Source organism: Thunnus maccoyii, chromosome 19, assembly GCF_910596095.1.
Source record: "Thunnus maccoyii chromosome 19, fThuMac1.1, whole genome shotgun sequence".
NCBI classification, from domain to species: domain Eukaryota; kingdom Metazoa; phylum Chordata; class Actinopteri; order Scombriformes; family Scombridae; genus Thunnus; species Thunnus maccoyii.
The window spans coordinates 5798609-5820406 of NC_056551.1; the positions used below are offsets into that span (position 1 = coordinate 5798609).

Below are 21798 nucleotides of genomic sequence, written 5' to 3' on the forward strand. Positions count from 1 at the left end.
CTGATATCATAGGATAACAAGATACATAAGTTGTGTATCAAACTAAGATAAGCCTAAAATAATCATCTCAGGTCTTGGCTTCAGTAGTTAAAACCACAGGATGTTGTATTGTATTATATTATTGGCATTTAAAAGTTAAATAAGCATCGTGCAGCCTCTGTGAACTATGATAAAAAAACACTCAAGCTAATCAGGAATTGGGCTACATCTACAAAAGCCGTTTGACCAGCATACTGAATAGCTTGAGTGTTTGTGTGAGCTTCATTTTAACGGTACAGCGTCATGAGCAGCATCTGTTGTCCTGCTGTGAAACATGACTCCTGTGTTTCTAACTAGCTGGAGGGGGTTTAATGTTTTCCACCCCTGCTCCTAGTATGTTGTGTCGTCTCTGCTAAAACGTTGAAGGCCATCACCCCTACTGAGGGTCATCAAAACGATGTAGAACATGATAGGTGAAAGGGCAGAGGGTGCACAGTCTGAAATAGATGCAGTATTTCGGCTCAGAGCCTGTGTTTACTGCACTGCACTGCCAAAAAATCTCCTACCAACTATTCACTTAATCTGGCGTTCACTCTCAAAACCTCTAATATCTTCATGTCTGCACACAGGGAAGGACATTTTTGCTTTTTTCCAGAGCAGCTTAATAAATGTATTGAAATCACAAAAATGTCAATGTTAATAAATATATTGAAAATATGGAAGTTACATTATATGGCTATATGGTGTCAGGCTTTCCACCATATTTTGGAACCCCGCTGCAGGGATTTGCTCCCATTCAGCCCCAAGAGCATTAGTGAAATTGGCCACTGATGTTGGGCTATATGGTCACCTTTCCCAAACTGCCACAACATCGGAAGCACATGTTTGTCTAAAATGTCATTAAATGCTTAAGCATTAGTCCCAGACCAAAACAAAGAAGTATGTGGACAGGATGTCCCCATACTTTTGGCCACACAGTGTATCTCCCTAATGTTTACTCTCTACAGTTTACTCTTCCTCACAAAAATAGGGTTTGTGTTTAAGATCATATTACTTTGTATTTTAAAGAAGAGATTTATAAAAAATACTTCAAATAAATAAATGAAATAAAAATAAAGAAATAAATATTACATTCTTTTGGGAAAGAAGAGCTCATCTAAAATGTTCACTTAATAGTTCCATTTAAAAAACAAACAAACTTATACATCATTATTTATACATCATTTATTACCAAATTTATGTAATAGTTTCTGCTGGTAATCATGTTGTTAAGTCAGAATCATGTTTTAAAAATGGTTGATATTGTATTAATCCATAGCAATGTCTATGGAACAACAAGATAAGATACGTATATCTGGAACATGATCATGATAGAAGAGTGTGTCGTTGTTCCGTAAATACAAAACATATAAGTTATCGACTAGACAACATCTTCAGGAGTCTGAGATTCTGAAATCTGACACCGGCATGTGATGTTTTCAACCAGGCTGCTGGCTACTCGGGTCAATCAGCCATACGAATCGACCAATTAAAAGCTGAGGATAAATGAGACCAGGAAGTCACGCTGACAGCCTCAGAGGACCACTATGAAATTCTAACTGAAGTCAAATGTAGCTAACCCACTTCTTCTGCCCACAGAGAAAAAAAGAGACACACTGGAGCGCTTCACAGCGCTGTTTGCAGAGTGCAACACACAAATATTTTCATCGGACTGTGATGGAAATTTGAGGTTTTATGCATCTTATCATTACAGAAGTCAGGACCCCAAAATATCTCCCAAATAGTAATATCCCCTTTCTCTGCATGATGTTGAACATTTGCTTTCATTGCATCAATGGCCAAACACAAGCAAAAGCTGCGGTTTTAAACTACACAACCAATTATGCTGAAAACAATTTTGAGAAAATTCTCATTGCAGTAATTAGAGACAAATGGAGGGACTTTTCTTCCATTGTTTTCTGTCAATATCATCATTTTGTGTCAACAGCTTTACATAGTGACACTGAAAATGATTCATGAAAAAGTTTCAAAGTGTAAATCAAAAACAACTAATTACTGTTATAGAGAAATGTTTTACATTTTATGTTGTAAAATATTATTAGTACTTATGTAATCACTACAGTAAGCATGGGTGTTAAAATACTTGTAACTCTTATCACAGACATTTTTCTTTAGGAAATGCATCACATATAAATAAAGAGTTTTTAAAAAAGACACATTAACTCTTCAAAAAGAATGCTATACATTCAGCCTTTTGTGAAAACACTGTGGCCCATTTGAAGAGAACAATGTGATATATAAACACTGTTTATCTTCACAAGAGATTGTAAGCAAAACACCATGGTAGAAGGCATGAAATTAAACTAAAAATAACACAGTTAACAATAGACTCTAAATGCACCGTGCTAACCAAGCTAGCAGCTTGCAGCTTGCAGCTAGCAGCTAGTGTTAGGGTCAGCTCCACCCTCTTGTCCAAATACAGTCACTTCTGGCTCCAAAAATCCATGATGGCAATGGTCAAAATGCAAACTTAAGGCTTCAAAATAAAAGTCCACAAACCAATGGGTGACATCACGGTGGCTACTCCATTATTTTTTTACAGTCTATGATTGTTACTCTTGCTACCATTACAGTCCAATTACATGTACTGTATGCCAGAGAACATGTGTAAATCTTATGTAATTTCTATTAAAATCCCATCAAATATCCAAACATGAACCAAAATGACTATTCTTACACTCTAAACACTGGGGTGTTTATGAAAATTCAATCCAATAATGTATTATCAGAGATTTTAAGCGATTCATCATGTAAAACCCGTACCTTAGTTCTAAAACCAAGCAATAACACCATAATTTCTTCTGATAGAAGAAACTACGATTCATGGAGAAGGCGAGTTATCAGCACCAATAGCAAAAAAAACTAGTGTTTATTATGCAGCCTATGACCCATTGACCTCTGTTGTTATCATTTTCTTCCCAATATACAGTAAAATTTTGGCCCAAACCTCCTGTTTCAAGCAGAAACATGTCGAACAGTAAAAAACAACCATCTCTTTAAAAATGTCTAAATTGTTAGTTCTATCTCACACAGGCTTTGCCCTCTACTGGACTCGATGGGTATAACTCTCCTCCAATCACACGCATGCAATTGCCCACTGAAATTTGCATGTATGTAGCCAGCCAATCAGGACGCACCTACCGATTATGTGTGCCTCACACAGTATAAAAGGCAGCGTCTGCTTAGGGATATCAGTTTCCGTTAATTTTGCTTTTGACAGACCGACACCACACCGGAACTAACCAGTCCATTTTTAAGAAAAGTTGTGATGTAGCTTTTGTGAAGATGATCATGCTGATGACAGCATGCTTCATCTTCATGCCATGCTGCTGTCCAGTGGTCGGTGGTCAGTGCTAACGTTAGCTTGACTTTTAGCTCATCCTTCTTCTCCTAAAAGTATTTTCAATGCATTTAGTCACAGTAGCTCTCGATACCATAACATACTCGGGCTCGAGGTACTGAACTGGCTCTTTCAATCCGTCACCCTCAGCTGCACTGACTGGCAGCCATCGGTCTCAATCATTCAGCAAACCAACTGGGTGATGGCCTTGGACTGGTGCACATCACACTTTTGTCCCCCCAGCTAGCAGCGACGTGATCTTTGGCTTTGACTGTGAGCCATCCTCGGGCTGCAGCCGGGTGCTTGTTGTCCATGTGGTACAGCATAGTGCTAGTACTGTATTGGCCCAAAGCGTTAACATTACTTTTCAAATATAACTTACATCATATAGTTACATACTATATGATGTATAGTAGTGGTATCTGGCTCCACCATTAATTGCTACAAAGCAAAGTGGTTGGGGTTCCTAAGTTGGTGCAGGGAAAGGAGACCGCCTTTCATGTGCAGTGGGAGAGGTTCTCTCCTTTCTACAGTATCTGGTGGAAAAGGGGCTGTCTCATGCCACTATTCAAGTGTATGCAGCAGTGATTTCCTCCTGTCATGAGGGCTTTGGCAACAGACCTGACCATCGCTGGAGACAAAACCCAGCGATGCAGGTCTCCGAGCCCCAGTGGGAACTACCATTAGTGCTTGAGGCCCCAGTGAGTGATTCCTATGAGCCTCTGGAGCACTCCTCTCTGAAGGCTTTGTCATTCAAGACAGCCTTGCTGCTTGCGCTGACCTCAGCTAAGAGAGTGAGTGAGCTGTGTGCCCTGCCCTGGTTCACCCCAATTGCCTGCTGCTTCATGGTGACCACAGCGGTGCTACTCTCTCACTGTTCATGTGCTATGGAGATGGAGTGGTTGGTAAAGCCCTATCCAAGAAGCACCTAGCTAGTTGGCTTTGTGAGTGCGTCTCCCAAGTTTACAAGCAGGCGGGTAAGGATCCCCCCACTGTGGTCCGAGCGCATTCCACATGTGGTGTAACAACAGCCTTATTCAGTGGAGTGAGGGTCGAGGACATATGCATGGCAGCGTCTCGGTCTACACCTTGACCATTCATAAGGTTCTATCTCTTAGACATGACGGGCTCCTTCTCAAGGTCCGTGCTTGCAGGAGCAACTCGGGACTTGTGAAAAGGGTAGCGTGATTGTCTCAGGGAATGAGGTGTGCAGGGTGTCTGTTGTATGATTTGTGACCCCTGCAAGCTTAGGCCATGGTTACACAGTTTCATGTTCATGTTAACTAACGGGCTGGGTTGGGCACCCTACTGCTCCGCTGAAGTGGCTTGGATGACCTATAGCCGGTCGGGCTCAGTTAGGCAGTCTGATGCTTATGGACCCTGCTGCTCCTACGCTGTCCACTGAAGTGGTCTCCGGATGAGAGTAGCAGTGACACGCTGCGTTTTATACCTTGTGAGGCACACATAATCAGAAGGCGCATCCTGATTGGCCAGCTACATAGATGCAAATTTCAGTGGGCAATTGCATGCGTGTGATTGGAGGAGAGTATTACCCGTAGAGTCCAGTAGGGGGCTCCGCCTGTGCTTATAGAACTAGGGATACAATATCGTAACGTTCATTCAGTTATCTATTATACCCCCTCAGGAGACCATAAATACTTAAGACAGTGAATACAAAGCACATTACTGATGTAAACAGTAAAAGCAGCAACTTACCCCATACTCTCCTGTCTCCTGGTTGGTCATTGCCCACAGGTTGATATCTATATCCCTGGCATTATTGTGGTCTGTGGTAACAAGACCCGTCACTCCTTAAAACACAGACAACGTGCGCATTAAACGTCTTATTCAGACAGTGTAATGTCATACATCTCTTATACAAACTGAGATATGCTCATTTTATCTGCTCCCATTCAAATTTGACTCAGAGGAGTTTTTCTGTGTAGTCAAACTGATTTTATGGGCCAGTGTTATGTGCCAGTGTAAGTTAAACTATTAAGAGTTTAACTTAACTTACTTAACTTATTTTAACTAACATAAAGAGACACTAGAGACATTTTTACAACATACTACATGCCCATACATCTATTATGGAAGGGCACATGTTACCTGAAGAATCACAGCAAAAATACTTCCATGTTTTTGTATAGGTCCTTCTTCAAGAGACAGTATTTGACAAGTGACAAGTGATGCTCACAACACTGATGTCTTTGTATTGATGTGCACAGTTTCACACCATAGTTTCTAATGGAGCACTACACAGACAGATTATTCTGAAAATCATAAAAGTAGAGCATCATTTTCAGCATTACTATGATTTATATGTCACAATTTCCAGCCTGTTTTAAAAGATTTCCATTAGCATCTAATACTGAGCATTAGTAAAGTATAATACTACTTCATAATAAAACTATAAATGGTTGGAATGTGACCTCTGAGTAGAATAATGCATTCGCTGAGCCAGCATCGGATATTTGAAAAGCGTTTGCTTCCAATAAAAACAGGTAACATTAAACATTGTTAAAACATCAACAATAATGAAGTGAAAGTTTCCATTATTACTTTCAACATGGGTCCTATTTTGCTTGTTTTTTCCCATCATGCTGAGCAAAACAACCTTCATCAACCCTTTTAAGCCAAACCAACAAAATCCCATTGTTCTGCTTCTTCTAATATGATGTGAGGGCAGATCTGGCAGCCAGCAAAGTAAACAAGGAAGTGTGTGAGCACCCACATCAAGCATCAAATGGACTATTAACTGGAGTGTTGTGTGATAACTGTTCAATAACAGTATAATTATTGTGTTGAAAGGGCATATTTTAATCATTTTTTGGGTTCAATGGTTCTTTCCAATAATGTGCAGCTGGGCCAGTCTTTTTGCCTCACTGTATGTTTACTGGAGAGCACTGTTCCCTGTTATCTGAGAGGCTGCCGTGGGCTTTACGGCAAAGTGACTGATGACATTTTAAGTGGAAGTGGAGACTTCATTCACACATTTATTTAACATCATTTTGCATTAAGTCATATACATGTATATCCATGTGTAACTGCAGGTTTGGATGTGGCGTACACACCAAAACAAAAAAGTAAAAGTAGCAGAAAGCGTATGTAAAACATTAGAAATATACTGTGACTGATTAACTGAACTTCAGAAAGGTTCATAGCCCTACTCTGATGTATGAAGCAGTTCTTATGAGTTAAGACACATGACCGACGTTTGCTCACCCCAGAATCGACGGTTCAGCGTTCTCATTGTGATGTTGATGCCATCGTTCTGAGCTCCACCCTCCGCCAGCGTCTCCTCCAAGGCCGTTGCATACAACACAAAACCGTCATAGAAGCTGCCGGCAATGTAGTCCATCTGCAAGAAGTGAGTCGTACTCTTGAACAACCAGGGATTTGTGCAATACACAAGGTTTTGATTAAGGACTTTAATGATGGAATAAAAAATTACATAACATTTTTAAGGGGGGGAAATACCTATCCTTCAACCAGGGTTCAAGAGCCTACTTCTGTGAAATTATACAATTTTGGCCAGTGAAAGTGCCAAATACCATCAAATACACAAAATGATACATTTTAGAAATGTTCAGTCTAATGTGCTTTTGTGAAACTCACATGCTTAATGGCTGAGGTAAGAGCAGTGATAAAAGAAAAAGTATTCATTGCTAACATCACTGTCAACATCATTCATCATTAACTGCTGACAGTTACACAGCACAGTCGGGATTTTTCTGCACACAAAATCCAATAAAAGATTAAAGAGGTTGTGATGATGCTGAGAACGCACACGATTTTCATAGCCTATAACTTACCAATGACGGCTCCAAACGCACACCGAAATCCCTCTGTGCTCTGGCATGGAGTTTCCTCTGAAAGTCTTTGTACTCTGGATTATCGGGAGGCCGGTATGTTATGACGAAAACAGACTGAAGGAGACACAGAAACAGAGAGGAAAATATTCAAACACTACAGCATGAGCTGTATGGGCCTGAGTATTGATCCATGAAACATCCGATGTGTTCATCTTTAAAAGGGCCTTGAGCAATTAATGCACTGAATCCCAACCTCCTGCATTTGGAATATCTGCTGCTGTCAAGTGAAAACATTGTGAAAACACATTTTTGTAGTTTCATTGTAATTTAATTGCTATTACATTATTCAGTGTCATTTTCATTCTTAATTTTTACATTTATTTTAAAATTATACTAATGGAGTAAACAAGTCAACTCTTATTCATCTTGGCAGGGTCTTAGTTGTCAATAATGCTAAGAGTCTAAATTCCTGTCTCTGCAACTCTCTCTGTGACCATTTCAGCATAGCAAATCCCAAACTATACACTAGTAGGTATTGTCAGTGACATCTTGTTGTTTGTGGTTGAGTGTCACAAACCGCTAATTGACTAAGCGGCTAAATGGCTAACAGGACCTGCCAATGGTCATTGAGCTTTTAGCGTGCTAACAGTCAAAACAGGGTTAACTAACTTGCTAAGTTTAAGCTGCAAGTATTTCATGACCCAAAGTCCCTCTGACATAATTCTGCAGTTATCTGATATCAGAAATAGACAGATATTGTAGGCAAATGACAATATGCACTTTGTATAGACAGCATAGGTGGATAGGTTATTAGCTAAGATTAAGTGAAAGAGCTGTACGCTAGCCACTGTGAAACCACCCTTCTGTCTGTTTACAATGCAGTTTCCCAACACATTACTGAAATTTGTGTCACCATAAAATAAATATAGTAAAATATATATATATAATGATAAATATATATGAATAATATATAGTAAAATATAAAATGTATGTCACCACAAGACACTTAGTTTTGTACTGTATTTCAGTATAGCACAAAATATACTGATGTTTCATTGGTTTCCACTTGAGGGTCAGTGCTAATAAAATGCAATCATTGAGGTGTTAGCATACTAACTCATAATAATGAACATTTTTGGGCAGTTTTGGAATCCCAAAAGAAAATCCCTTTTTTTAGATTTGTGCAGTCATTTGATATCAAAAGTAGATGGATACTGTATGACAGTAACAAAACCGTTCTGTGTAATACGATCAGCGGAGATGAAGAAAAAATCAGCCACTGTGAAACCTCCCTATCATATGTTCCTGTAATTCCATTTTTTGAATCTTCTAGAATCGTGTCATTATCTTAAAACACTACAACAAGATAAAATAAAAAATCCATGATGATCAAGCTGAATGCAGCTTTTTTTATTTCAGATCTTGAAAAATGTACACTGTAAATGTAAAAGGTGACCTATACACTCTAAAAAATGCTTGCTTGATCAAACTTTGTGTTTTGTAAAATAGTGAAGACACTGCTAGTTCTAAAATGACAGGCTGACATAATGAGTGGCAACCTGTCTTCTTTCATGATTTTTCATTTGGAAAAAATCGGTTACAAATTGCTGTAACACCACATGAGTAGTGGCAGAAGTAAATGTTTGATGAGGTATTTGGATACAATAGTAAAATATTCTGCCAGACATTTCAGTCCAAATATTTGCTCCAGCTGACCTTTGATTCTGTTGATACTTGCTGCTTTCACAAAAACAAGTTTTTCACATTTCTATGAAGTCTTTTAGCTTAACTGGAAAGATATAGATCGTTTTTCATGTTAGAACAGTTACTGGAAACCCACCACAAATTTCCACAAGCAATTATTGCTCTGAAGGAAGCATATTGCCATAATGAGCCCTGTTATGGCTTGCAGACAAATTAACTTCTTACATGATCAGCAAAATGGGAGCCAAAATGTTGTTCTCCAGCCAGGGTTATGAGCAGTTCATTTTCAGATAAAGAGATAGTGAGATCACAATGTATCATGGAAGGTGTTAAATACCAGGTCATGGTTTCAACACTCCAAAAATAAATCACTCACTTAATCGTGTCTACAATCTTCAATTTGATTGCAATAAATCCAACTCTTGTGAATAGACACAGGTATGACACAAACTGCAATATACTGAATTTGTTTAGGCTGATTAAAATAGTTCTTTGAAGAATTTCTCAATACAAAAAAATACTTATGTTGCAAATAAGAGTAAAAGTGTCTACACAAAGTGTTTTTATATGCTTTGACAGAACAAATTAAATGACTATTTATTCGTATTAAAACTTGACCTTTGCATCCCTAGCTAATAACACATTTCAGAAAAACAAATATTACAACTAAGATGATATTTCCACATGTGCAGAGATAAAAGGTGGGGATGTGTGAGGATGCATACAGGCATAAAACTAAATCACCCCTAAGTTCTTCAAATAGAATTCAAAGGAAGACATTAATCTCTCGACTATCCTAAGTTAATGTTTTGTAACTCTATTTTTTGCCAAAATATGTTGAGTCCATTATGATGAAAACTGTCATTATAAATTCAATATAATGCTACATTTAATTTCAGAAAGCCGCTCTCCTTCAAAACTTAGTGAACACTAAATTAAAAGAATTCAGAGAAGCCAGTGTGACATTCAAGGAGATAAATTAGACGAGCAACACATCTGTGCCCACTCCTTTCTGTCTCAGTGCACTAATTTGTAGGGCTAAATGGCTTCCTGTGAAAACATGTCCTCCCATTCATTACTGTCACGCAAGTATTTCACTCCTTAAAGTGTGACTGTGTCCTTGGGAGAGTGCACATAAGCTTCTCTTATGCATGGTTGTCATTACCATAAAAGCTTCTCCTGCTTTTACTTGCTTTGGCTAGTTCTTGTTATCATTCTCAGACACAGTAATTGAAACATGGTTACTACTTAAGTAATATTCAGATGCAATATGGACAGCTAGTTGGATTTTGCTCTGTCCCAGACCTCTAAATCTCTGCCCACATTTCAGATTTTTGCTGGGGATTTCTTATTTAGGTCTGGTGTGGCACTCGTTGACAACTGCTTCCCCAGATGGAAAAGGAACACAGCTATGACAAGATCAGAGATTTATAGATGCAGATTCTGAGCATTGCCAGAAAAATTGCCACAAAAATGCAACTGGCATGTATGAGATCAACGTAGATATACAAGTTGTTGTCAAGTCAACTGACAGAAATAACTCTTAAATTGTTTTTAATGGTTAGGAGAAAATGATAACCTCCCTGACAATGAAGTGATAACAATATGTCAATTCAGTCTGATTATCAGGCTAAGTTTGACATATTTTAGTGTGTCAAATTAGTTAGTGTGTCTACTTAGAATGGATGTTTCCAGTATTTTTGGTTTCATTTTCTCAATAGTAGCTCCACAAGTCACCTTATTGTTTCTTATTTCAAGATACAGACACTTACTTCCCAAAAGTTGTTGAAACAAGATTATTTCTATTAGGAACAGTTGAGATATTCTTTCTGCACTGGCAGACTTTTTCTTTTGTTTTATAAAAACATTTTAAGACTCAAATTTAGACAAAAACAACTTGATACAATGGTTATTTTTTGCAGTTCAGGAATATTTTTGAAGAGTTTTATGAATTCAAGTGACTACAGTGACTGATGTTTGGTTTCAATGTACTGTGATTTGTTTTAGGAGACTTCTTGGAACAAGTAATACTTTATCAGAAAAAACTGACAAGTACAATGTTTGAGCCAACTGTCTGTTTTCAACTGGATCTAGGGATTTCATTCTGTGTAACTCAATAAGAAGAGCCTGATAAAATTTATAGGAATTAGAGCGAAAATGAACAGAAACTGCAAATCCATTTCTAATTCCCAATGGTGGTTTTGGTCTTTTTATTATTTCCTGCCTCTGGTTACTGTGTGTGTAATGGTTAAACGGATACAGATGCACTGTGTGATATAATCAGCCTTTACATCTCTGTTCTTATATACTGTACAGTATTTGTGTGCCTATGTGCGTGTCTATATCCCATGTGTATGTCTGTTCTGTGTTCATTTTACCTTAAAGACCTTGATAGGATCAATCCAGTCAGGGTCAGAGTTCTGCCACGGTTTGCGCTCTGACAAGCTCTCGGCGAAGACGTCCACATAGAAAATGGCGTAGTTTTCTGGGTCCTGGATCTCGTTCTGAAAGTGTTTCATGATGCTGAGGAATGTCTCCAGGGGGCCGCAGATGTACACGACTGCAGACAGAATAACAACAAACAAGATGTTCATCTTTTCCCACTTGCCTCTTTAAATTATTACTTTTCTTTAAACACTGCAAAAATCTCGATTCTTTTCAAGTCAAATACTGAGTCAAAAAATATTTTCATAAAACAAGTAAAAGTAATCTGCAATTGCAGTGAAATTTCAATCTGTAATACAGTACAAAGCATAGCATGCCACATATTTTCTAGATTCAAGTGTGATTTTTCTTTTTTTTCCATCTTCTGATATTCTAGTGATTCAGTCTTCTGACACTCAGTATCTTAAAAGATGACAATATTAGCAGAAGTAGAAAAATGATCAGAATGAGCTGATTTATATTGAAATAATCACAAAACTATGGCAGGGTTTCTCACTTATTTTAAGTAAACAAAACTTTTAGAGTTCAGTACTTGACAAAAAATTCTTGATAAGATGGAGTGTAACAAGTGAAAAAAAAATCCCCTATTGGTTTATAAATTTCACTTGCTCTCAATGCAAAGTCAAAGACCACACTTACACTGCAGGACTTGCTGCACAGTTCTGATTTTTGGTCTACATCAGAATTTTTGGCCACCTGTTTATTTCTCATTTAAACAGTGAGCCATGTCCGTTTATTTACACTCAAAACAACTGGTAAGCATACATGAATAAACGGCAGATGTAAGACAGCACAGCTAGACCACCATCTACAACAGGCACAAATATGACAGACATAATAACTGAGGCTAGAGAGCAGGAGGAGGGCTGCTTGCAGGCTGGAGGGTTGACCTGACCAGTGGGAGGAGTCTGTGTCAAGTAGGCAGAGTTTTACTGGCCTCTTTCCTCTCTCTGCTTGTAGATACACTCCACGATTTCCTTGTAGCTACCCAAATCCCCAAATTTCCTCTCAGCTAGCACTGTGTTGATGTTTTTAACCTCAGCTGTGACCTTTATTGAACCTCATAACATCCACTCTGAGCTGTGAGGAAATTTGAGGGAGATATTAAGGATACCACAAAATAACCTTTAAAGCAGAAATCTGTCATTTCTTTTACAGGGTTTGACATAACCGATGGCCCAATGGCCTTCGCCAATAAAAGTTTATGCAGTGACAGGCAGTCAGAGTCATGGGTAAGTCCCTTTGAAAAAACAAGGAGTAAACCAGCCACAGCGAAGCACCTGGGAGGGGTCAGAAGAGGACAGAGGGATGGAGTCAGAAAATGGAGAGGGAACAATGGAAATGGAAGATGGGAATTTTGAAGTTAGAAGTGGGAGAGCCTCAGGGAAGAGAAAGAAAAAGAGAGTTGATTCATTAAGTCAAAGTGAGAGTGATCATGAAGAAGAAACCTGCATTGTTGGAATGACGATTCGGGGTTTGAAAGAAGGTGCTGGATGTGGAGCTTTGTCAGAAAAGCACACTGTGGAAAGATGGCTTAAAAGTGAAGTGGGCAAAGTTAAACTGATCGACGTAAAATGATCCGGCTTGATACTCATCGAGTGTATGTCAAAGATACAGCTGGAAAAAGCCTTGAAAATCTTGGTGTTGGGTTCTGGGATGGATACGTACCCAGTGGCATGTTTTCTGCCCAGTAAGAAAGCTCCAATTAAAGATGTTGTTAATGGAGTCTCACACAGAATTGATGCAAGGAGATTTAAAGAGTATAAAGGGGTGACAGACAGCTATAGAATGAAAAGGTTTGACTAAATAGTTAATGAAAAGTATGAGACTACATCTGTTATGCTTCACGTTGATTTGGAGCATGTTCCCAAACCTTTGCAGAGCAAGAATTGTTGGAAGTTTGGTCAGAGTTTGTTTGTATGTAGGAGTGATTTTACCACATGTGGTAAATGTGGAGAGAATGATTGTGAAGGAGACTGTGAGAAAGATCCAGAGTGTCTTCTTTGCAAAGGGATTCATGCAGCACAGGAGGCTAACTGTACAAAGAGAGTAAGGAAGGCTGAAATAATCAGGGTCAGATCTAAGTACTGCTGGAGTAGAAAGAAAGTCTGATGAGAAAATTGACATAATTGTAGATGCAGCAAGGAGATTTCTGGGTGTAGTGGGAGTTTCTGGACAAAGTGTGCAGTAGATGTTGAAAGAAGCTTTTAGTTTCTTTCAAACACCTGAAGAATAGAGAAGTTATAACAGAGTGGAAAATGGGTGGGAAGGGGTTTATTTTATTTGGTCAGTGCATATTTTAGTTTAAATCTAGTAGATGCGACATTTTGGATGCCAACCACCACTAGAAACCAGAGAAGCCCTGTGGGCGGCTCGAGCCTCGGCCCGGTGGAGGAAGAGGTACCTTACGTGCCTGCTAACATTAGCTTGCTAGCTTCGGCAGATAACAGAAAATATAGTCGGTGTATGTAGCGTTACAGACACTAGTCACCTCAGCTTGTGTTGATTTACCAGCTGCGAGTGTAGCTATGATGTTGCTGCTGTGGGACATGAGCGCATTATTACACCAAATTCAGCTGTGGTTGGATCTTCTTTGTGCCGTGTACCTGGCTAACTTAGCGTGTTGTGTAACCAGCTGTTGTAGCGCTACTGCACCATGCACATAATTTTAATTTAATTGCTGTATGTAGCTCTGTATTTCCATTGCTGCTCTAAGTAACTGCATCAGATATCGAAACGGACGATGCTTTTTGTCTAAGCTTGTATACTCTCAGCTACTTTTAACCCTTTTGTATTACCTTCTGTGTTGCCACTAGACAGCGAGCTGTGGGGCTGAAAACACTTAAGTTTTTAGCTCATGTAAGCTCAGCATTTTTGTCCTTTCATTGTTATTTCAAACACAATGTCTCTGCTTCTGTGCATTTCAAATGCTTTTTACAATTTTGACAGGGTTATTGAAATGTAATTCCTTGTTGATGCAGTTAGTTATAGGCTGAAACTATAAAACAATCCTAAATGAATTCCCCTTTTAGCCAGATTCCCCTTATAGAAGAGGACACTGTTGGCAGCAATCAGCAATAACTCCATTCATTTATACACCATTCATTTACTGATCCAATATGTGCCTAATAATAATATATCAACATTACATATCCATAACTAAAGGAAAACAACCAAATCTAAAGGGAACTTTCATGTTGTACATATTATGTATACAAAGAATAAATCACCAGAATTATGGAAAAAAGTGTTATTTTCATTTTTCGACTGCCGGGCCAGTGAAAATATACAAGGGGCCAGTAAAACTGATCTACTGGCCAAGTGGGCCAGTGGGGGAAAAAAATGTGCCATTGGACCCTCTTTAAGTTAAAATGTTGTAATGTCATGTTATGTGCATGGTTCTGAGTGCTGTTAGACATTCAGATCAACACATTTACTTCAGCTGGTCCTGCTTCAAAGTGATTAAATGTGCTTCTTTTCAGTCTAATTGCTCTGTGTAGCAGATCGCTACCTTCCTAGCTGACATGGCCAATAATGTCTGTTAAAAGCAGAGCCATGTGACACATTTTCCACCACGTTTTGTAGTTTCACATATTAAAATCAAGGGCATATCGTGAGTAGTGGATAATACACTTCAACAGCTGGCGCATATTTCGACTTTTGCAATGTCTGATTCTAATAAATGTCAAGCTTCGACACGATCGTCTGCAGCACATGCAGAAATTTAGGAAAACATCAGTCAGAGGAAGCAAAGAAGCCAAAATGAAGACAGAAATCGCTCAAAGTCGTGTGTGAATATTGGATCGGAGGTCTTCACACAGGGGAAACAACATAAGGAAGGAGGGAGATTCAGACATAATACAAGGTATAATGTGAGGTCAGCATTTCAAAAACAATCCTTTTTTTAAACTTTAAAAAAAAAAGATTCTACAAACCCCTTTTTTTCCATTTAATAAATGATGCCAAAGTTCTCAAATGTTAAATGTCTAAACACAAGCAGCAGCACAAGAACTTTGCCTACATAAAAAAGTCAAGATTGCCAAACTCTAGACTCCATTTTCCCCAACTCTTAGTGCTTAACTTGGTGAGCAGGTATACTTTCACCGCCTCACTCACTTAGACACTCCAACATTTCATTGTTTGCGGTTGCAGGAAACAAACTTGACACCCATCTGCGTACAGGATCTGACAGCGTACCTGCACCCTGCCACCTCCACCTTCCTGCTGTTGAGTCATGAATAAAAAAAACCTAGCATTATTTCCATTAGCAGCGTATGTCAGAGTAGCTGCTGCCAACTCCGAGGCAGTCCTCCAAGTTAGCAGACATTTCCTCATGTGTTAGACCAAAGTCGGCCGCTGCTTAGACCCCAACTCTCATCTCTTCCAACATGGTTCACCATGCCAAGTAGTCCTGCTGTCTCCTGAATCGCTCCCAAAGTAAATGCACAGACAGCTGAGGCAAAATGTCCCTCTGTGCCGCAGCTACAGTACATGAACCTGCCACACTTTACTTAACACAAAGGCACATTCAATTGTTTGGTACAAGTTGTTCCACTTCAGGAACTCAAGGATGTTAATCAACCCTGCTTCTGCTCTGTTTTCTATGCTGTAGAAAATCTCCTTATGTAATTCAGAATTCATGTTTTCATTTGATGAGATTGTTTCAATCATTTTATATATTATGTCTCATTTTTACCCCCGCTGATGAGATAATGTTTTCTGTCCTGTTTGTGTTCTGTTTGATAGTTAGCAGGATATCTCAAAAACCTGTTGACTGACTTGATGGAAAGTTGAGCCAAAGAACAAGTGATTCATGTTTGGGGAGGATCCAGGATTTCTCAACATTGCAAGATAGGGTATTTTTAAACATATTTGCTACTTTCTCATGAACTGCTGCTCTCACTTGAATTAAAACAAATAATGTATGCCCGGTGATTTTCTGTCACTAATGCATATTTTGAAGCATATCCAAATGCAGATTTTTTTTTTTTTTTAAACATTTTCTATTGTTAAAACACATATAGACATTAAAGCAGCCTTGGCGGATGTTCTCAAATGAACGTCAATGTCTTGAAACAGACAAAAAAGGCAGATTTGTCAACTAGTATCAAGTAAATGACACCTGATTATAGCAAAGCCTTGAGACAAGCTGACTTGTGCTGGAAAGTGCTGGAAAAATCTCACTTCTCATGTGAAGTCCTGTATTAGTCCTTGCATTTATCATGTGCATTAGTGTGGAACTGCAAAGCTTTAACCAGTGAAAACAAGTCACTCTCCTGTAAATTTGTAACGTTCGCTGTCATAATTCAGACTCTTAATTACACTGTGTTTGGTTTGCAAATTTGGACATTTCACTGTTTTAGATGGCTCCATACAAATGCACAAAAAACAGAGAGTGGGCCAATTACAAGTGTTTTTGTCCCTTTTTCGATTGGATTATGCTGGATTTTCTAACATGACTCTGTGTCATATTTGTCTTGTAGCTCAATCTTTTGTCAGAGAAGATTATCCTCCAACTCTTTGTTTTTTTTTTTTCATGCTCTAATCTGTCTGGGGGCCATGTACGACTCTGTTGTAAAATAGATGACTTATAGCTTTTCCTCTGTGGCATTCCTTTATATAGAAAACTAGAGAACACTGAAGAAGCAATACGCCACATCTGCGATTGTTGACTCCTGAAAGTGTTTTCACAGGAAATAGGATTTCTGTAATTACACCGAGGCGCTCCCTGAGCTTCATTGTGAAGAGACAATCTTTTCATCGCTCACTGGGAGCTACAAACCACTGGCATATGTACTCCAAAAAGTACGTGCAACACGGCCTGATGTATTCTTCCACTCACACAGATGAAATTTTCCCTCGTGTGTCATTAATGGACTGAGAAGCATCCAGGCGAGAGTGTGACTGGGCAATGTGATGGGAGTTGGAGTATAGTCACAATGTTGAGAGTACTGCTTTCAGTGGAGGAGAGGCTTGAAACTTTTACCTAAAGGGTCTGTTCACCCAAATAAAATATTTAAAAAAAACACACACATAGCTATGCAGATAATTTTGGTTATATTTCAAATATTAATTTGTCCAAGTTTTGACATATCTGTGTCTAAGATTTCTGCGGGATTTCACTTGTGCTGCTCAAAGCACTGAAAAATGACATAAAGAATATTCAAAAGTAATATATTGTCCCTGTTGCTCAACATAGTCCACAGAACATGCTGTGAACAGTTTTTACAGGGACGATTTCTTCAGCAGAAAGTGGTCTGTGAGAGAAAACTGTTAATAGCGATGGTGCAGATACCATTAGAGCTAAGTGAAAAAAAAGGGTGGTTATTTGGGTGAACTGACCTTTTAACTTAAAAAATATTCCAGTATAAGAAAGAAGGCTGCATTCATTTAAAAATAACTAATGTTCTTGAGTGTGAAGAATGGTCTCAGTGTTATGAAAATGAAAATCCCCTAAACTGGAGACATTTACACTAGTCATTAAAATCTGTATCTGGATATGTCATCTGGATAAGGAAAAACGCATGTAAACCGTTCAAAGGTGTAAACGACTGCATTTAGATCAGAAGGCGATTGAATCCGCCAGACAACATTTGGAGGCAGTCAGTCTTGAATGACATTGCTTCTCTTGATTTGGGAGGTGCCACGACTGTTAAGTCCGCCAGTCCCACCTGAATAATCTGCATATTGAGATCTGATCACAAAGTGGGCAAAACTAAATTAACAAAAATGTTTATTGATACCAGGATCAGATGGCATTATCCAGATAATGTATCCAGATACAGATCACATGTTAATAGCAGGTGTAAATGAAACTTTCACGTGTTAAGATCAGTTGAAAGGTCACATGCTTCTCTACTGGATAAGAAAATGGTCTAAAACACTTAAAGGACAGGTTCACAGTTTTTCAAGTGTGTCTTAAAACAACAGTCAGTTGTCCATATGACCAGTGAAAGAGGGTTTCATCACTGTAATCATTCCTCCTGTTCATACTGGCTATTAAAAGATCCCCTTCAAATGTGCTTTCAATGCAAGTGATGGGAGCCAAAATCCACAGTGCGTCCACACAGTCATTTTGTGCAAAAATGCAATTAAAAGTTAATCTGAAGCTTATATGAGGCTTCAGCAGTGTGAGTTAGTCATATCAAGTGGATATCTGCCACATTTACTGTCTTTTTAGCATCAAATTCCCTCTTTGTGTTTCCTTGGACAGTGTTTCCCTGTTGAGCTGCGGTGGAAGTACAGTAACAAAAAGAGGATTTTGGCACTAAAAAGACTGCTTCAAATTAGCTTCAGATAAACGTTTAAAGACGTTTTTGCACAGAGGGAAGACTGTGGATTTTGTTCCCCATCACTAACATTGTAAGTGCATTATGAATGGATCTTAATGGTCAGTATGAACAGGAGGAATGATAACAGCAAGAAAAACATGTTTCAGTGTTCATTTGGGCTCTTGACTGTTGTTTTAGGACAGATTTGAAAAATTGTCAATCCATCCTTTATTGTCTAAAATGCTTAATTTTGTTTTGCTCTAATCTATCAGTAGCATGTCCCGTATCTGTCCCACAGCGGCTGTGGTAACAATCACTCGGAGCAGTTAACTGTTCACAGTGAAAAGAGTTATTTCTGCCGATTTGCAACAACCCGCATAACCGCATCAATCTCAGTCACAGTTGTCACAATTATCGTGCCAGTGTTTCTGTTACCATATTTCTGGCTCTGGCACAGAAAGATAATGTCTTAATCCTGCCTACAACGCTGTGATTGGCTTGATTGTTTTTCAATGATAACAACACCAGACTGATTTCAGTCGCTGAACAAATCATAGATGTGTGCTGCGATTCAGAAGTCTGGAATCAGGCAATCTACAAGACAGTACCACAAAATTAGGTAATAATTCAGGACTCCTATTAGTTAATATCAAACTACCAAAACACATTGGCATGAAGTGAACCAGGGACTTTTAGAGCCTGGATTCTGGCAGTTTGACTATTTGGTAATCAGCTTATCTAATGTTCAATCTGAATCCACAAAGCTGTGAGAAGGAGTTAAATCCACAATACTTTTCTTTGGAGGAATACTAGAAAGTCTCACATAATAGAAAACACTCAATTAAGGTATTAGTTCCTCAAAACCTGAGGAAGTCTACTTGCTTGTTTCTCACATCTGCATTTGCCAGGTATTAAAATGAGGAATTTGGGGAATGAGAGGTGGTGTTCAGAGGGGTGTTTAACTCTGTAACTACATGCAATCACTCGGTCAGCTGTCAAAGCTCAAATGATGCAAAGCTTCACGTTAAAAGCTCCAGTTTTTCTTTCCCACCTCAGTTCAGCCTCTTGCCTTTTGAACCCAGTCGGCAGCCGGGTGACTTTACAGAGCTGATAGCCTGGAGGTTATCTGCTGGGATAAAAGTGAGCTGAATGCCAAGCCAGGACAAGCCCTGACAAAACCATTAGCTTCCGTGACCTCCAGCTCACTGCGCAGGTCCATAAAGGGGGGGGTTTGGTGGTTTGCACCTTTGACCTCTTTCCCTGCTGCTGTACCGCCCTTTAATTATTATTTAATTATGGTACGCTGTATTTAGTCCATTATTTGTTGAAACTGTTACTGTAACTGTAACAGGTTAAAATGTTTCAAACATACGTAACTCCGTTTGTTTCGCAGTGCCAGAAACCATAATACTCAAAGATTTACTGGTTGGAAACAGACTTTGCTTTGAGATGTTGAGCTGGTTCCAAAAATTATTCCCTGCAAACTTTCCCAGGAAAGGGAGATACATATTTTGCAACACACCCATGCACTATAGATGAATATCAGGGTCAGCCATGCATCGCTGAATGCTGACTCTGAAGCAATCAAGTTTAAGAAAAACATTAGATTCACATTACTGTGTGTGAGATAGGTAACAGAGAGCAAAGGTGGGAGGTGACTAAGCACATTTACTGAACCTGTAGTTAAATACAATTTTGTTATACTTTGTTTAGTCGCCTTTCCTCCACTGCATTTCAGAGGGAAATTTTGTACTTTTCCCCATACTTTCATTAGACAGCTGCAGTTGCTGGCCACTTTGCACATTCAGTCAGATTTTACGCTCAAAATGAGGTGTTGCTATGAATATTTTTTAAACTTTGGACAAAGCCAGGCTAGCTGTTTCCCCCTGACTCCAGTGTTAATGCTCAGCTAACCCTGTCCTGACAGCACCTCCATACTTAATGTGAAGTTGAGCTCAGTCTTCTCATCTCACTCTCAAGAAGAAAGCAAGGTTTGAACTATTGCTGGATTACTAACATTTATAAATGCATTATTACCAAATGAAAATGATAAGAGACTTTTCAAAACATGCCAACCCAAAAGTTGATCCTGTCAAAGATTATGACTGATCCATAAAGTAGTAATAAATTATTTATGAACAATAATAAAGTCATTAGTTACAACGTTTCAACCTTTATGAATGGATCTCTACTAGAAATAGACACAGAATTAATTGTGCTCGGTTTAGTTTGTGAACTTGCGTCTTTCCTAATGCACCACACAGTCTCAGGCTACAGACCGACACCAGCACACGTGCAGCTGCCAGCGTGCACAAGCCATAATCCAGTCACACATAACTTTTCACAACAGCAGCGATGATTAAGTCAGCCTCAAAATGTTTCCAGTTAATTAAACTGAAGGCGAGAACAGTGACGACTGATTTAACAGCCTCTGTACCGAGGGATTTACACTTCGTTGAAAAAAAAGAATGTTATTCTCATGTGTTAACAACCAAATGACTCTATTGAAACTTGAGGAAATACATATTAATTATGGTATTAAACATTTTGCCCCCCCCCCCCAACCTTTTTTATTACCCCTTCAGTAGCTTAAAGGTTTGAAAATCATCTTGTTCCACACTGCTGACAGCATGCATCATATATATTCTGTATCATCTTGTTCCAGTTCTCCAGTGAAGCAATATGATGTTTCCACTGAGTGAAATATTCAAACCCAAGACTCCATGTTTTTATGGCTGCATCATTCCATCAGATGGAAATATTCTAGATATCTTGTGCATCATTTAATACACATTTCTCCCCCAAATCCTGCCTGACATATTTCTTTGGAAATTTTGAAATAAAGTTCTGTGAGTTTGAACAAAGTTTGCACCGATTTTTCATTACAAGTGAATGAGCAGCAGCAGCAACAAGAAAGCACAAAGTGAACAACACACACACAAGGCATGTTTTTGGCAGGGAGGTCAGTCATTTGATCACAACCTCCGTGTCTTTCTCTTTAAAAACGCAGGTGGTGGTCCACCGCAGGCAATAAACCAGCAGCAGCAGCAGCAGCAGCAGCAGCAGACTGCCCACAGCCTAAACATTCCTCTGTAATAACTCCGGAATAAACAGGCCTTTCCTTCCCTGCACCTATTCCAGTCCACCTCTGTGTGTATCTGCTGAGGGAAAAAAATGAGGTCAC

The 21798-nt window shown here is 38.9% G+C and overlaps 1 protein-coding gene across 1 annotated transcript in view; it reads right to left on the reverse strand.

Moving 5' to 3' along the window:
- Window positions 1–21798, reverse strand: part of LOC121885326 (atrial natriuretic peptide receptor 2) — a 63352-nt gene that overhangs the window by 40038 nt on the left and 1516 nt on the right. Inside the window, exons 2-5 of the mRNA XM_042394686.1 lie at window positions 11277–11458; window positions 7195–7308; window positions 6605–6740; window positions 5096–5190 (exon numbers count right to left, since the gene is read on the reverse strand). Of these exons, the coding sequence (XP_042250620.1) occupies window positions 5096–5190; window positions 6605–6740; window positions 7195–7308; window positions 11277–11458 (527 nt within the window). The remainder of the gene's footprint in view (window positions 1–5095; window positions 5191–6604; window positions 6741–7194; window positions 7309–11276; window positions 11459–21798) is intronic.